Genomic DNA, 16,969 nt, shown 5'->3' on the forward strand with positions numbered 1-16,969 from the left:
AGCAAAGTACTGCTGCAGGAGAAAGGTCCTCTTGAAATCGCACAATGTGTTTTGTAAATATTCTCCACTCGCTCTGCTCTACCTATATGTTCTACAAGTTCTTGCGGGCAACGTCTCATCAATTCCCCCGTTCAGCGGTTAAAGGTATCGCACGTTTCCATTCTGAGGTTGGCCAACACGCACGTTCGACACGGAAGTGTGACAAAGTGTGGTTGTTTCCGTTAGTTAACTTGATGCAAAAATGGGGTAAGTACTTCTGGCTACAGTGTTCGGCATTCCTGGTGTGGTGTAGCTCAAACTATGATACATTCGACAAGATGATGGGATTCCATTGATCTGCGGCACTGGCTGGCAGAATCTGAGGTGAGTGCTCGATTGGGTGGAAGAGTGATATAAACATTGCGCCTTCCGTTTCGGAAGACGGAGTGTGGAACATTCGACAATGGTAAGCTTCGTTATGTACAGCCGAGTCGCCAGATAAATATTCTTTAGCTTTCCTTCACTTATAAGTATAAGCTGCCTTGGACTTTTGAGTTTCCACAACACAATGCCGCCGTCGTCACGGTAAATGCCATGCCGAGCTCCTGCGCCAGGACACGCGCACGGCAAATAAAACAAACACACACACACGCGAATTACACGAGCATCAAAGAGCAGAACACTTCCTGTGTCCCCCATCGGGGCGTGGTATTAAATATGGATTGGTTTTCTCGCTTCGAATGTGGTGGCTTTCGTCGGCGGAAGTAAATCAATATGATTTAATAGCGTTGCTTGTTACTAGGTTAAATATTAGTTATGACTGAAACTGCATCTAATCTGCATTCCCGCTTCGTTAATGTTACGCACCACACATTGTAGTGTGTAGTGTCTGTTGTGTGTGTTTGTGGATTAGTGTCATAAGAAGATGAAATTTGCTTACTTCTTAACTCCGTTTCTCTTCTACGCCGTCGATCAGTCATGAGCACGAGTTCGATGTTCATTTGGCCATTTTTGGGTAATGGCGGTGAGAGTTAAAAAAATTCGTAAAACAACTCGCTCTGCACTCACGCCACGCTTACCGCAGAGAGAAACCCTCCTGTGGTCGCGGTTACGCCACGTTACTACGAACTACATAATTCAAAGGCTATATCAAACAAGAACAGAGATTAACGACTACGACGTGGTACACGGGTTAAACACCTAAGCTCTTTGAACGAAACATTCTTTCCCGTTTCCACCGCGGGCCGTGGCCACCGATAGAAGCGCAGATAACCTAGCCACAACAGTGTGTCTGATATGGAGAGCTAGCAAGAGTAAGAAAGAAGAAAACTCATCTGGACGGCGTGTTCATCGATGCAAACGTAACTCAACAAACAATCCAACGATTCGATTCAACTAAATTTACATCTAAAACATTAGTGCCTAACGTGAAGCGCGTTCCCCGGGTCCTGATGGGGGATGCAACAAAACTACTTTCCGATTAATTACACCTAATGAGGGTCCCTATTATGCTGGCGGTTCAAGACTAAGTTGTGACTGAACGGGTTTAACGTCACACCGGCCGCCCGAGTAACGAAACGGTCTAAAGCTTAAAAATATGTCCAAACTTTGCTTCTTCATTAAACCATGGGCGCCTTGTGGGGCGCATGGAGCGTCCTGTTAGTAGTTTAGTAAAATTTATGTGATCATTAAGTTGCTTCACTCTTCCTTTACGCTCGTATTTAACTCATACTAGATATGGCGCTGATATACTTTTCCGTCCGTGTCAGTAGTTTGCTCCGAACACAGTGTCTCGTGAGTCGTTTTCATTCCAAACAAAACAAAACCGGTGGCATTCAGAAAACACGCCCGGAACACTTCAAATGAACAGCGTTTTCCACACGCACACGCACGCATTTTTCCGACACCACGATCATTTATGTACATCTGTTTATCTGTTGCTCCTGCCTCCGCGGGGAATGTTTTCCGTTTCCGGCGAGTGAGCCCCCGGACGGACCGGTGGCTGGACGGGAGCGACAATTTTGAGATTGGTATTGGGACTTGACGCCGCGCTGTGCAGCGTCGCTTCTGCTGAGGGCGCGTGTACACCAGTGTTTCAGGGGAGTGGATGGTGGCCACGACTTTGGGTTGCCTAGCCGTTATTGTTGACGTGCTTCTGCACCTGGTTCAGGATGTCAGCGCACTTTTCGTACATGATTTGATTGTTGGTGTTATTGCTCAGACTGTTATTGTTAATACCGTCATTGTGGTTCCTTAAAAGCAAGCGAAAGTTAAACATTAATCAACTCCATCGTGTTGGGACCGTCGCTCCTGTCGCCCCACATACCGGTTGGTCACCTTCGTGAGCATGTTTTGCGTCATAATGACGGCGTTTTCGAGCTCCTTCAGCATGAGCGAGTTGTTGCGGCCATTGTTCGCGGTTTCGTCGCTCGACTTGAGCCGCTGGTGGAGCTGTATGACGCTGGCCGTGGTTTGCACGAGCTGATTGATGATGTTCGTGCACAGCTGGTTTGTAACTATTGTCGGAGAGTGGACAAATTTGAAAGTTATTATCTACTACACATGGTGCACAAGGTGGTTCTCTGCAGAATGTGCCATAAAGCTTAAATATTTCATTGAATTATTATTAATTGGGCAACAAAAAATCGACCGAAGCTACTGTTTCAAAGAGCATTTTTCCAATTTATAGCACATCCTGCTCGATTGCCGTCAGTTCGTTAACTTACGATCCGCGTTATCCAGATCGGTATCCTTGATTGGCACGATGCCACCATGGTTTTGTCCGCCACCACCACCACCATTGGCATCGGTGGCACCACCGACGACAAGCGTGACCGTCTTCTTCGCCACCAGACTAGCGTTTACGTTTGCTATCCGCTTGTGCTCGAACGCAATGCTGCGCGGCCGGGGCGGAACGGCTGGCTTTGTGGGCATCGGGCTGACCACGCTCGTCGGTGACTCCTCCGAACTAGACTCATCCTGCCCGGTGGTCGAAATGTTCACTAAAGGGAGAGAGAGGCGAAAGCGGCGATCTAGCTATTCCTTGTCCACATTCTGATTGTCCTTGCGTCCACTGCTTACCACTGCTGTAGGCGTTCTGGAGACCCTTTCGCCGGTTGATGATGCCTGCGGCACTGCGGGGATTGATGTACTTGCCCCCACTACCATTGGTGGGCCCATTGCTCGAGCCGTTCATCTTGTTTTGCGATGAAATCGTTGGCTTCAGCAGACCACCCCGACTACCACCGACCGGTTCCGCTTCCGAGTCGCTCTGCGGAAACGATCCGAAAATGACATTCACGAAATCACGGCGCCCCGGGCCCAATTTACTTACCGCCTGGTTGAGCATTCCCACCGACACACTGCGCACCCCCATGCCGGACGCAAGGGACATCGGGCCGCCACCCTTTCCCACCGATGAGGTGCTCCGCTTGGGCGGGTTTCGTGTTGGCGTGCTGATGGTTCGGTTGCTCGGGGACGGCTTATAGCCACTGCCAGCTGTCGATGACGGATTGGACGATTTGTTGTATCCTGCACGGTTTGGAGTCAAGCCACGTTTTGAACCAAACCGGGGACAACCAAGGGAACCAAATCGACAAAATAAACCATGCCATGCCGAGAGGAAAAGTTCGTAAACAGAAGGAAACACAAATTATTAAATGTAAGCGAAATTAAACTATTTGAAAACATGGTTGGGCTACAGACTACTTTAGTAGGAAAAAGGGAAAAAGTAGAAATCGTTTCGCTTGATACAACATTTTTTGTTAATTCATTCGCACACTTTGTGGAGATAACTTTTAAATATTTGAGTTGCTCTTGCGTTTCAGCACGATCTGCGATCGCACATAAGAGGCAGGAATTTTATAGAAAAATGATAAACTCAGACGAAACACTAAACAAATGCACACAAATTCAGCATTCGTTAAAAGAAGAAACGATTTCTTAAAGAAAAAACTGAAGAAAACACAGTGAAAAGTGATTGAAACTAGTGCTGTAAGGAGCGATCGGGACATAACAGGCGCATAGTAAACACAAAAACTCGCAAGAAGAACAAAAAATAGAAAACAGAGCGAGAGAGAAAGACAGAAAGGAGAAAACTAAACAACGAAACGGAAAGAAAGGAAGAAAACTTTGCTTTACCTTTTCCCATACTCAAATCACTAAGCGAGCAAGCGCGTCTAATCGATGATTCACTATCTTGCGCAGAGATTAAGCTTCGGGGATTACCACCTACACACACGAACACACCCACACACACACACAACGGTTGCGTACGTTTGTGTCAGGATTGTGCCATATTGTGTCGAGGGGGTTTTGGGGAGTTCGCGTTTCCGGATTGCAATAGGAAGGGGGAGATCGGATTGTTTGGTGGCGTTGCGTGGAGTTCGGGCGAGCAGTGACCAATCGATCGCACCGCGCGTGTGTTCGGTGCATCGTTATTTGGTCGTTTGTTTGTTTTGGTTTCGCACCACGGGCACATCGAGGAGACATGTAATATTTATGAAAAGAGGTAAAAAGAAAGAAAAAAGAAAAAAACGTTTTAAATTTAACAGCCTTGCGGACCATGCCAAAGAGGACATGCCGAAATGCATGGTTTTGATCCAAAATTTAAGAGATTATTTACAAACGACTAGAGTAACGGGTTGATTAACTACTACGGTGCGCTAGGAGCAGTATGTACGGTGATGCAGAATACGAGCTCGTGAGCTAGCAGCGAGAAGGAACGAGTGTGGCGCATAACTAGGCCCGGCCTTTGGTGTAAAATGATGTGACTTTTGTAAGAGATGTGCGCTCAACCCGAAGGTAAGTAGATGACAAGGTGAGGCTTTTTGCGATGATTTAGTCTCCTTTCAGAACGGCTAAGGCTTTGCGCTGTGCAGGGTGTAAGTGTTAGAGAAGCAACATTGAAAGCAAAAAGCCAAAGGCAAAGAGCGAACCAAAAGGCATGAAAAGCATTCAAAAAAGAAGCAAACCGAAACCAGTGCGTCCAAGCTATTCAACATGAAACTGTCCACCGATAAATATTAACGATAAAAATGGGAAAAAGAAACTATATAAATCTATCACCGATTCGGAATCCTGTTTGAACCAGTGTTTCGTGCAACAACACAGCTCCGTATCGAATGCGGACTTTTGTACGAAAATATCGCCCCAAAAAAAAACGACAACAAGAACTGAGGAAGAAACGCAACCGTGCACAAGAACTGAAATCGAAAGAACGAAAAAAGTCCTACGGAAAACGCAAGACCCGTGTCTCGCGCTAACAACAAAACAACGATCGGAAGAGCCTACAGAATGCTTAACCACCTTCGTCGTCGCCATCGGAGGAGGCTCCGATCGCGGCGACGGCCGCTGCGACAGCCGCCACGACGGCCGCCATCGAGTGTTCGTCCTTTTCCGACAGCTCGTCCTCGTCCTTCTGCTTGTAGGAACCCGCGCCGTCCGCACAGCAGCAACCCCGTCCAGCGCCGTCGGCCGCTTCCTCCCCACGGTCGCACTCGAAGTCACCATCATCGTCGCCGTCGCCACAACAGCACCGCCCCCCATCGTCTGCCGTCCCAAAGTCGAGCACATCGGGCAAACTGAAGTTGCGCTTCATGCGCGCCTTCGCCTGGTGCCAGCTCTTCTCGTTCGCCAGCTCGTCCTGCGCGTCCTTGGCCAGCCGGTCAAAGTTCTCCGTCAAACTCTTCACGTACCCCTTCTGCCGCGGATCGCACTCGAACGGTCGCATCCGGTACGCTTTCGATGCCCGCTCCTGCTCCAGCTTGCGTTCCTCCAGCTCGACCAGCTTGTTGATGATACCGATCTTCTTCTCAATGTCCAGAAACTTGGCATACTCGTCGGTGGCCAGCAAACCGCACCCGCCGATCAGCTTCTCCAGTTCGCTCCCGACCATCTGTTTCATTCGCGGTGATTCGAGCGCTTCCTCCGCCACGTCGTGATCATCGGGATGAGGAGCCATCACTTCCAGCGCTTCGACTCCGAGTTCCGTCGTAAGCAGCGGCGGTTGGTGACCATCATCGGGTGTGTCGAGCGAATCGGTTGAGTTTTCCTTCCGCACGCTCGCCGCTCGGTGCTTCCGCGACAGTAGCTCCAGGCTGTCCATGTTGTCGTCCTCGCTGACGCCCTTCTCGGCGACGTACACTTCGAAAGACTTTTCCTCTCCGAACGCCTCACCACCCACCGGACCCCGGCGACCTGACCACGACCCCGTCCCTGACTGGCTGCCGACCGAGACCGACATTCCCACCAGATGATGATCGCGGGCGACGAAGTCACGCAGTTTCGCCCCATCCTCGAACCCGCCCGCCACCGACGACGACAGTTGGCCGATGATCGTGTTGAACTTCTCCTTCGAGCGCACCCGACCCCGGCCCTTCATGCTAGCCGACCGGCGGTGCGCCACCGGTGGCTTGTGCGGGACGTACTCCATTTCAAGCGTCCGGTCCCCGCCGTACCGTTCGCCGATCGCCGCCTGGCGCTGCTCCTGTTCGAAGCGCTGCAGGTTTTGCTCAAACTTTTTCGAGTTTCTCGCAATCCGGCGACCGCCCATCTCGATCTCGAAACTGCACGACTTCTTCATCACGTAAATGGACGCCTCCGCGGTGCCAAAGATGTCCGAGCGAGTGATCGAGGTAGCGTTGGTGGCGTTAACGAGTTTGCGTACCAACAGCTCATTGGCAGCGGGGCCACCGCCTCCGGTGGACTCGTTGCAGTTGTACAGTGGGTTCGAGTTTTGCTGCTTCCGCTGGTTGGCAAAGTCTTTGCTGAGACTCTTCACCGTAGCCCCTCCGTACTGAGCCGCTTTCGATGTGAGCGAAGGGATGAACTCGTCCTCATCGCCACTGAACGGATCGCCACCGAGCGGGACGGTTAACACATCCCGACCGGACGACAGTGGGGCGGTGGCCGTCGCCACCGACATCATGCTGGGCAGGAAACGTGGATAGCTGACGGACGTCGGCATTCCGGGAACACCCTGGCGACGGCCGTGCTGCGGAGAGCGCGATTCGGTGATCCCTTCGGCGAACCCGTAGCCCATCATCGTGTCCATCGCCGGCGTCTGCTGGAAGTAGGCACCCTGCATGTAGTAATCGAACCCACTGCCCGCGTTCGGACTCGACCCGTACGACTTGGAAGAGGCACCGCATCCGGGCGGGTTGGCCGCCGAAAGACGGCCTCCCCCGGGCGGCGGCATTCCTACGTGATCGCGTCGCCCGAAACGCCCAAACAGCACCTCGAGCGGTGCACTTTTGCACTCCGAATCGTCCGACAGGATGCTTTCCATGCTGTTGCAGAAGCTAACTCCGCCGCTACCATACTCGTCCGACAGAAGACTTTCCTGGCTCTTGCGCGTCGGATACTGCTGGCCAAGGAAAAAGCTGGCACTCGAGTGGCGCTGCGTTTCGAGAAACCGATGCTCCGCCTGTCGGATCGCCTCGTCGTCATCGAGAATGTCCGACAGTGACACGTTTCGGTAGGGTGGCAGCGGCGGCGCGGTGGCCAACAAGGGCGCCGCCGGTTGATCGTAAATAAAGTACTCGGACACCGAGCGTTTTGGCAGTGAGGGTTTCGGCGGCAGCGCCGGCCGATGCTTGGCACAGATTGTCTTGCGTTTTTTTGGCACCTTCGTCTGCTCCACGTCCAGATCGAGACTGCAGTCCTCGAGCGAGTCCGAGCTAAAGTTGGGCTCGTCCTCCGACAGGAAGCCGTGCTCGTGGCGTTCGTCCCCCACGGACACGGGCACGCCCGGAACCGTGGCCGGTTTCGGATCTTGCGGCTTTCGCTCCGGTTCCGACGATCGCTTTGCGGCGCGATCCTTTGCGGGCTGTATGTCATCGAGATCGCCGTACTTGCTCGTTATCTCGCGGATCATCTTCTCCGTGTCCGAGTGGATCATGCTGAGGATCGTTTTGGCATCTTCGTAGTACATCGAGTGGCGCGACTGCCCGTGCCGACCACCGGCTCCGTGGCCGGACGCATTATTGTGCGACGATTCGTCGTGGTTCGACGGGCTGGACCATTCCTGCTCTTCGTGCACCGGCGAGACCGGGCAGGATTTGTAGTTCTTCAGTATGCCCGGGTGTTTACGCAGCTTATCGGCCGGCACGGGCGGAAGCTCGGCTAGGGCCAGCTTTTCCGGGCGGCGGACGTTACCCGCGCCCGGCTGATCGTAGATTCCCACGTCCCGTGGGTACGGCGGCAGTTCCTGCTGGATCTGGTTCAGGAGCGCACAGTGCTGGGCGAGTTTCGCGCGCGGTGCAGCGCTGTGCAGAAAGTTAGTGCCAGCAGCAGCAGCTACCGCCGGAGGATACAGACTACAACCCGCATTAAAATCACAACCAACTAAATCAAACCGTAGAAGCCCCCCCACGACGAACCCAGGGACAAAAACAGACAAAATAGCGCAGTTTTAAGCGAAACGTAAACACAAACCAGCACATTTACCGTTTTTTTTATCGAAACGAGCGCCGTTTTAATGGCGTGGAACGGAGCGGCATGGAAGAGAAGAAAGGGGTAGAGAGAGAGAGAGAGAGAAAAGAGAGAGATTGGAGTTTTTCCGTGTCTGCAAATGTACAGCCCCCACCGAAACATTTACCATTCCGCGTAATGCTCCGGGTGTCGAACGAAAGAAACAAAACGAAATGGGTGTAACAACGAAAAGAACTCAAAAGCGGGCGGTGGAGGTGGTGGGTACCACACGGGGAACACCTCAGTGACGTCGCGCGAGATTAAATAGCTTCTCAAGAGTGCTTCATTTAGTAGCCGGATGATGGTAGCGGTGCTCTCGGGCTCGGGTACTTCTAAATACTTTGTGTGTCGACGTTAAGCCTTTTGCTCGAACTGTCTCTCTACGCTGCGGCGTGCCTACGGAAAGGTTAGAAAAGCGAGGGCCATTCGAGGAGACGAGACCGGCCCCTGGGATGGTTCTCTGTTTTAGTCCAGCCCAGTCGGTCTGGTGGAGGGCTCTAGCGCTATGCGTGGTCAACATAAAAAGAAACACCGCAAACACCGTTCTCCCCGGCAGGTGGCGGCACCACACCAAATCACACTCTACACCTCAAACAGTCCCACACGTGTGGAGCAGAGAGAGTTAGTAACCCAAACGAAACCATATTGGTCAAACGGGTGAGAGAAATAAAAACGTAAAATTCCTACAAAAACTGCCACCACAAACGGTACACGCACAACTTACCTATCCGCTGCACGCGACCCGGGCTGGCGGCTGCCATGTTCATCGAGTGACTCAGGTCGGATATGCTTTGACTAGCGCGAAGACCGGACCGGTAACCGACCTGCGTGGAGAGATGATTTCGTTTTGTTTTAGTGGATGTCGTGTGAATAGTTTTCAAACACATTAGTTCGTCGGAGAGCTAGTAGATTAATATTAGGTTTGGTTCAATAAGGATGCGTGCGAGAATAGACTTTAATAGGTTAGGGCTGCAAACGAACGGGATTATATAAGAAAACTTGAGATTAAAAGCTTAAAATGCTACCAAAATTGAAAAAAATGGTTTGAAGAGTGTAGTGGATCGTTCAATTAAGTATGTTAATAGCGAAACCAAGCTGGCTGCAGTGACTTTCTAAGTACAAACAGAAAGGTCGACGGAAAAAGTAAAAATCATTGCCAGACTTCACAACTTTTAACCACCACGATAAATTCCGGTTTAACATAATTTCTGCTTCTGCTGACTCTGGTATTGCTGGCAATTTTAAATGCCTAGCACGCCAAAGAGAGAACGTATCCACTCTGGTGGCGGTAAATAAACAACGAAAGCAATTAACAGAACCCATCCGGTTCGTATCCTTTTTCATAGACCACAGCAAGCTGACACTGCAAACTCTGACTGAGTGCCCCGTTTGTTTTGGTTTTGCCAGTCCAGGCCAGAGCCATCGCCATTAGAAAGCGCGGCGCATGTGTTCTACACACCGAACAAATTCAGTCCACGAACCCGTGTATCCGGAACCAGGGCTGGGCTGTGGGTGGACATTTTGCAACCTGAATGGATTAATTACGAACTGCACCGCACCGTGGGACGAAGAACTGCGGTGAGTCGGGGGGCGACACGATTTGATTGATGGTATTTTGATAGCCCTCGCCGTTGGGAAAATCAAAATGAATCTGGCTTTCGATTGGGGGTAAACACGAAGCCGGACTAGGAGAGAGTTAACGCAAGCCAGTTACTCCATTAATAGACAAAAGCTGCAGTGTTCTGGGGGAACTGATTTAATAGTGCGATGTCGGTTTGTGATTTAAACACTCAAAACTTCAACAGTTTAGAGGCCGATAAGTAGCGCCGATGTTAGGGTTTCATTGAAACGGTGTCAGAAAGAGAGTATTAGGAAAAGCAAAACGAATAACACACGTATCTCACCTTCAAACGAGCAATATTTAAGGGAATTTTAACGTCACGCTTATTATGAAACATTATGCCCTAGAAAAATATAGGTTTACCATAAAGTTATTTACGAGGATCGAGAAGGGAAGGTCGGATCGAAAACTGGGTCCAGTTTACGGTCGACATAAATCATACGAAACACACACACGAGAAGGTAGAGCAGGAACAGTTTAAAATAAATAATTAATGAAGAACGGGCCACCGATCGATAAACCGGACGACAGGAACGTAACAGAAACACAGAGGGGCACACTAACAAAGGTTACTCACATTCTCCAGCTTGGCCTTCGCCTCGTTGATCACCTTCATGAGCTCTTCCTTTTTGTTGTTGGCAAAGGACTTCGATATGCTCGTCGTGATCTTCGGATCATTGTTGTGGATGGCGCTCATACTTTTGCGTGCTTGTGCTGTAACGAAAACGAAGAGATAATCGCGTAAATTGAAACGTGGCGAAAGGCCATTCACACACTCGCAAGCCTTACATCGTTCCCGGTCGGATAGGCTGCCCGGACCATCGAGGACGGCTTGCAGGAAGCTGGACGAAGTTTGCTGCGGAATGCTCTCGGAGCTGCCGCCGAGCGTGGACGCGAGCGAGCGATCGGCATTGTCACCGCTCGGTGTCGAGCCTTCGTCCTCGTCGTCCGAAGTGCCGGTGCCGGTCCCGGTGCCGGATGCCGTACTCTGCAGCTGGACCGCTATGCTGAGGCCCTGCTTTTCCAGTTTCTGCCGTCGGATCGATTTGCGGAGCTCGTTCGTGTCCACGTCGTTGATTTTAAAGTCCCTATGGCGAGAAAGTTAGCGTTAACGTTGGACACAGCGCGGCGCGGCGCGACGATGGCCACTTACGTCGGTGTGGACGGTGCTGCTGTTGGGTAGTACACCATACCGTGGTCGGAGCTCGTTCGTTCGCCGTCTGAAATGTCCTCCACGTCCCCGTCGTGCTCGGTGTTCGATTCCGAGTTCAGACTGTGCAGCGCTTTCGCGTCGACCATCAGTTTCTTCTGCAAAAACGTCATCCCCAGGTCGCGCCGATTCTCCCGCCCACTGTCGATCGAACTGTCCTCGCTGAGGTAAGCGTTGCTGTAGATATCCTTCGAGCTGCCACTGTTGTACCCGGACGTCGGTGTGTTGGCGGTCGCAGGCTGCTGGTGGTCCTTCTGTGGCCCCCCCAACTGCCGATCGCTGCTGGTGGTGTATGTTGTGTTCAGTGGACTATCGACGATGTTGCGCAGATCGAGTGGTTCCTCCAGCTGGCCCTTTTGACCCCACCGGCCACGCGGTTTCGGCACGATGCCACCGAAGTTGCTGCCTCCCTGACTAGGACTGCTGCCGAGGACGGGTGAATTGGACTGATCTTCGGACGTCTTGCGTTTCGCCCACTGGGGCAGCTGGCCGACGTCGGCAAATCGGTACCCGGGCGCAGCCGGAGCCGGGTCTTCGAGCAGGAACGACGGAGTGGCGTTCGGTGGTGATCCATACTCGCCCGATGCGTTTCCGGCCCCCGCCGGCGGTCCCTGGGGCGGCGGATGGTTCAGGATGGCATCCGTGAAGGGGTTGGTGGGTTGGAGCGTGCGCGGGATCGGCTGGTGGCCCGAACGGAGCGCCTGCTGCGAGAGACGTGCCTGCATCGTGACGATCATATCGTGTGGCACCTGCCAGATGAACACACACCCGTCGCCACTGGCCGATATTAGATACTTGCAGTCGTTTGTGAACTTGAGCCCCGTCACCAGCTCGCTGTGGCCGTACATGCGCGCCATGCACTCGTTCGAGTAGTAATCGTACACGCTCAGCGTCTTGTCCGTGCAGGAGGTGGCGATGTAGATGCCACTCAGATCGAGGCTCACCTTGATCAGGCTGCCCTCGTCCGAGTGCGATCCCTTGAACGTTTTCGTGTGCTTCGCGTTCTGCGTGCTGTACACGCGAATGTTCCGATCCTGGCACGCGGTCAGAATGTGCTTATAGTTACTGTCCACCTCCATGTCGTAGAGCGTGTTCTTGCCCGAGCAGTTGTTGCCGCGCAGGAACACGTTGTTCTGGTAGTGGCGGAAGATGATGGATTTGTCGGCACCGCAGGACACCATCTGGAACTGCTTGCCGACCCCGAGGAACCGTACCGACGTGATGCTGCTCGAATGGTCGTCCAGCGTCTGCAGGATGCGGTAGTTGGCGTCGCAGTCGAAGATGTGGATCAGCCGGTCGCGGCTCGCGCTGGCCAGCAGCCGTCGTTCGATCTTTTCGTTCGTGTACTCCAGGCACAGCACCTCCGAGTCGTGCGCCTCGATCGTGGTAATCAGCTTAAGATTACTGAGATTATAAATCCGAATGTTGCCGCTCCGGTCGCCCGTGGCCAGCTGACGGCTGTCGGGCGCAATCTTGATGCACCGCACCCCGTTGCGCCCGTCGTAGCTGGAGTTCTTCTCGGCCCCGTGGATCGGATTGTCCGTGTCGCGGATGAAGCTCAGCTCGTCGTCGATGTACAGCACCTTCAGCAGCTCCTTGCTGTAGATGTTGCGCCGGTAGATGTCGTTGTGCTCGCACCCGTCCACGTCCCACACGCGGATCGTGTCGTCCGACGAGCAGGTCATGAAGCAGTCGGACGGCAGCGTGGCCACGTCCCCGCCGGAGCTGTAGCGGTAGCTGAATGGCACGGTTTCGACGCCCCAGATGCAGGCGGAATGGTACAGGAACGAGTGGCTTTTGCCCACGCGCCGGATGTCCCGCAGGTCCCAGATGTAGAGGCTGTGGTCGTTGTACACACACATCACCTTCGAGCGCGCCTCGTCGTACACGATGGCGATCGTGTCCGGGTACTTGGCGTTCTGCGGCACGGCCATCATGTGGTTGATGTGGACGCCCTGCGCCACGTCCACACCGAGAAAGTGCGTCCGCGGGAGCGTCGTGATGTACTCGAGCGTTTCGGCATTGAACACCCTAAAACGAGAGAACAACAAACGTAAGCGGCGTAAATATTTGGACAGTAAACGGCGACCTACCTTACGATGGCTTCGGCACACCCGACGAGAATGTACTTTGTACTGGCAACCATACAGTTGGCCGCGTTGGTCCGGCACATCACCCACTTGTCGAGCAGCCGGCGCGCGTTAAACTCCACCAGGTGGCCGTTGCGGGTGATCGCGTACGTGCTCTCGGCCATCTCGCCCTTCCCGCAGGCCACCGCACAGAAGTCATTGTTCCGCAGTTCACCCAGGATCGCGCTGCGGCCCATCAGCGGGATCGGTTCCTTGTACTTCCGGCTTCCCTCCAGGTACCAGTACTTCACGTGCCGGTTGCCGACCGTCACAAAGTAGTTGCCATCCTCGCCGAAGCTGACGGCCACTACCTTCGCCGTCACCTTGTTCGACGCAATCTTCAGGTTCGCTTTCCAGTCGAACACGTTCACGATGTTGTCGTGCTGGGAGCCGACCGACACCAGATACTTGCCGGTCGGCGAGAAGGCCACGCAGCTGACCGCATACTTGTGGCCGGAAAACTCGGCCACGATGCTACCGGCCGCTCCGTTCTCGTACGCTCCGCCGCCACCGTTCGCGTCCAATTCCCACACCTTGATCGACGGGTTGTGACCGCACTCGCCGGTGGCCAGATAGCGGCCACACTGTGAGTACGCGACCGCCGTGATCGCTTTCTTCGTTGTGTTGAGCAGGAAGTTTTGGGACAGTTTCTTCGAGTTGAACAGCACCACGGTGCATCTGTGAAAAACAAAAAGAATTGGTACGTTTACTAATTTGTTTAAAATCGTTTATTTTTTTTACATTTTACTATGTCTTACGTCATGCGATCAAAATCGATCCCATCGAATCGATCACTCAAATGGGTGCGGTTTAATATCAGCATCATTTATGCAGATTGGACCCGAAGGACCGAACCCTTTTTTCTTACGACGCAAGCGTAACACTAGTGTGTAATTTTTAAACCCCCCAGAAAAGCGCGCCTCGAGGATCTGCAGCGGCATTCGATGGTTCAGTAGCCTGGCCACCGCCGATCGGCCGCAACTGGAAGTGGCCATATTTGGAAAACGATCATTCCGCGCGTGCTGTGAACGGGGGCGCCTTCCTCACCGGCGGCACTGATCGCTGTGTTGTGCTCCGCCAAACAATCAGCGCGGCCCGACAATTGTGTGGACTTAGCTCTCCGAACTACTGTGGGGGGGGGCCTCTCCTTTCATAGGTCGCTCTCGGTGTGGTATGTAAATTGACGGTCTGCGCACCGGCGGCGGCTCAATCTGCGGACTCTGGGTCGGACCACACCGTCAAAAGGTTGCGCGCTACCTTGAGGAGGTTTTACGGAGAGGGTTACGAAATGTTGGTTTTGAGTCCCGCGCATGGCGGGCGCACTTTATTTCCCCTTTTTGTCCGCCAGTGGCCGCACACATTTGGACCACTCGTGTGTGCTCGTTAGCCAACGTTTGACACCTCGATCCGGCTTTCAGCGGCGGCGGCTCTGCCTCTCTAACGAGCCTCCCCGCGCAACAACACTCTGCACGTCCCGTGAACAATAGGCCCACAATTGGGAAAGCAAACAAGAGGGATCAATAAAAAGCACGCGATAGGCAAAAACATGGGCCCACCACATCCCACTGCCCAAGGGAAGCTTTCTCGGCGGAACTAGTTGGCTCGCGAGCCTCGCTAGAGATCCGCGCACCGCGTCGCGGCGTGCATGGGGGGAGGGAGTAGTGATCAACGAGATTGAAGATCGGGCCATTTTAGGGCTCGCACGTCACGCTTACGAAACATGCCGCCTGCTTTTGCCAGGGGCCGAAACAGCTGTCGACGGGCCGGCGGCGATAGTCAATCATCATCCGCAATTATCATATGGTCTCTGCGGCCGGAGGACTCTGTTTGACGTGACGTGACGAAAAGACCCTTTGCGGAGGGATTTAATCTTCGGTTTCATCTGTCTCCTGAGCTTTACATTTAATGAAAAAAATCACCATCTTTATGTGCAATCGGCTGTAGTTGGGAGGCGTTTCTTGTGTGACAGTGGAGCGGTTCTCCTCAATCATAAATGTCAATTGAAAATAGATCTCGTTGCACAAGCTATTTTACAAATTTCTTGACTAATTTTCCATTAATATTAATATTCGCAACACACTGGTTGTTTGTTTGGAGACCAGTGCAAATAAAAAAGCCCTAAAATTGACAATGGACACCCTTCTAATTACTTTAGTGCTATTTTTTACCAAAAGCATTAATTGTCGTAATCAATTATCATATACCAAAGAGCTGTCTACAGAGCTCTAGAGCTTGCATATTAGACTCGCTGTGTAACCCACTTAGTGGTCAGCTATATCAGGTCGGGTGTTGTATTGTGAACCCACGGATTGATCGACGTTGCATACATGCAAAGAAGGTCAATCCTGATATGCCTTCCCCGGCAGGTCTTCCTCCGGTATTCGCCGTACGCCGCACTCCATGAACGAGAGACGCCTCGCGTAGGTGTTGTAGACCTTCTCCACGAGCACAGCAAGTGTCCACAACCAACAGCCAACAGCCAAACAACGCGCCGGCGCAAGTGGGCTTTCACGCTCGACTTGAGCGACGCGACTATTTTGTTTGTTTCGGGGACGAATGAGAGTTGCTGATTTGCTCGTCAACCGTGTGTCCTCGACAGTCTATTTTGGGCTATCGCGCACAACTCATCGAACATCGTGTTCGAGCATTAGTGAGCTTGTTGAGCATTCCACAAGGAGTTTCTACACGTCTCCGCCTTACCAACCAACGCACCCTCCGAAAACCCATCTCAGAGTATGTAAATTGCCTGTTCCTACGCACTGTTGACTAAATATTTCCTCCTTAAAAAGCGCCGGAAATCAGGCGGATTTTAGTACACACACAAACCACAGGTGGTGGTGGTGGACATACGGATTATACGGCGCCATTTGTGCCGATTTCTTCGAGTCCGAAAGGTGATAAAAGTGATGCAAAACGAACCGATAGGCAGTCAAAGTTCTCCACGTTCTTCGGGTGGGCTTCCGTCCTCCCGGTGGTGCCGTTTTTAACCGACCACATCTGGTTAGGTTGCATTTTATTGATGCGCGTATAAAGTTTACGGCTCACCCGTTACGATGTTGCTGGTGGGCTGTCGTGTGTGTGTCCAAACATTAGCTTAGGATTAATGTCGTCACTTGCGCTTCAGGCGATTGAAGCACGCCCGTCAGGTTGACTTCATAGGTCAACGGAGAAGAAATCAGAAACCTCAGAGGCGGCCGTCAGCGATCGTCGGATGAAGAGGGCGATCGATGTCTGCCTCCATTGTGTCGCTGTCATTTCCATACGATTATCAGTCAGTTTGGAAATGCAAGCGGATCCGAAAAACTCGAAAGCGATTTTAAACCACTAACGATAGCTTCCAACCGGCGATACCGTGAAGCAGAGGAGCCTAATTTATGTGCCGAAGCTTTAATTAGGGTGGCATTACGGAGCGCAGCGTATCGATGATGAGAATGTCTTCATTCCATAATAGGAGGCCTACGACAGCACCTTAGCGAAACAAAGGTCTCAAAAGTCTATCGTACACCTAAAATGAATGATTATTATCCTTGAAAGGCCCCAAAAAAAAAGTCTGTAAGT

General features: G+C 52.4%; 1 protein-coding gene across 1 annotated transcript in view; it reads right to left on the reverse strand.

The window, feature by feature from the left end:
- Positions 1-830: 830 nt before the first annotated feature.
- The window catches only part of LOC128270944 (uncharacterized), a 74,873-nt gene continuing 58,734 nt past the window's right edge, over positions 831-16,969 (reverse strand). The window contains exons 4-19 of the mRNA XM_053008373.1: positions 11,226-13,313; positions 10,862-11,160; positions 10,650-10,786; positions 10,356-10,415; positions 9,154-9,275; positions 6,876-8,297; positions 6,178-6,824; positions 5,945-6,141; positions 5,491-5,875; positions 5,287-5,409; positions 4,110-4,209; positions 3,314-3,470; positions 3,061-3,250; positions 2,706-2,981; positions 2,306-2,495; positions 831-2,231 (exon numbers count right to left, since the gene is read on the reverse strand). Coding sequence (XP_052864333.1) covers positions 2,111-2,231; positions 2,306-2,495; positions 2,706-2,981; positions 3,061-3,250; positions 3,314-3,470; positions 4,110-4,209; positions 5,287-5,409; positions 5,491-5,875; positions 5,945-6,141; positions 6,178-6,824; positions 6,876-8,297; positions 9,154-9,275; positions 10,356-10,415; positions 10,650-10,786; positions 10,862-11,160; positions 11,226-13,313 — 6,514 coding nt within the window. The 3' untranslated portion in view covers positions 831-2,110. The remainder of the gene's footprint in view (positions 2,232-2,305; positions 2,496-2,705; positions 2,982-3,060; positions 3,251-3,313; positions 3,471-4,109; positions 4,210-5,286; positions 5,410-5,490; positions 5,876-5,944; positions 6,142-6,177; positions 6,825-6,875; positions 8,298-9,153; positions 9,276-10,355; positions 10,416-10,649; positions 10,787-10,861; positions 11,161-11,225; positions 13,314-16,969) is intronic.

Source organism: Anopheles cruzii, chromosome 3 (assembly GCF_943734635.1).
Source record: "Anopheles cruzii chromosome 3, idAnoCruzAS_RS32_06, whole genome shotgun sequence".
Classification (NCBI taxonomy): Eukaryota; Metazoa; Arthropoda; class Insecta; order Diptera; family Culicidae; genus Anopheles; species Anopheles cruzii.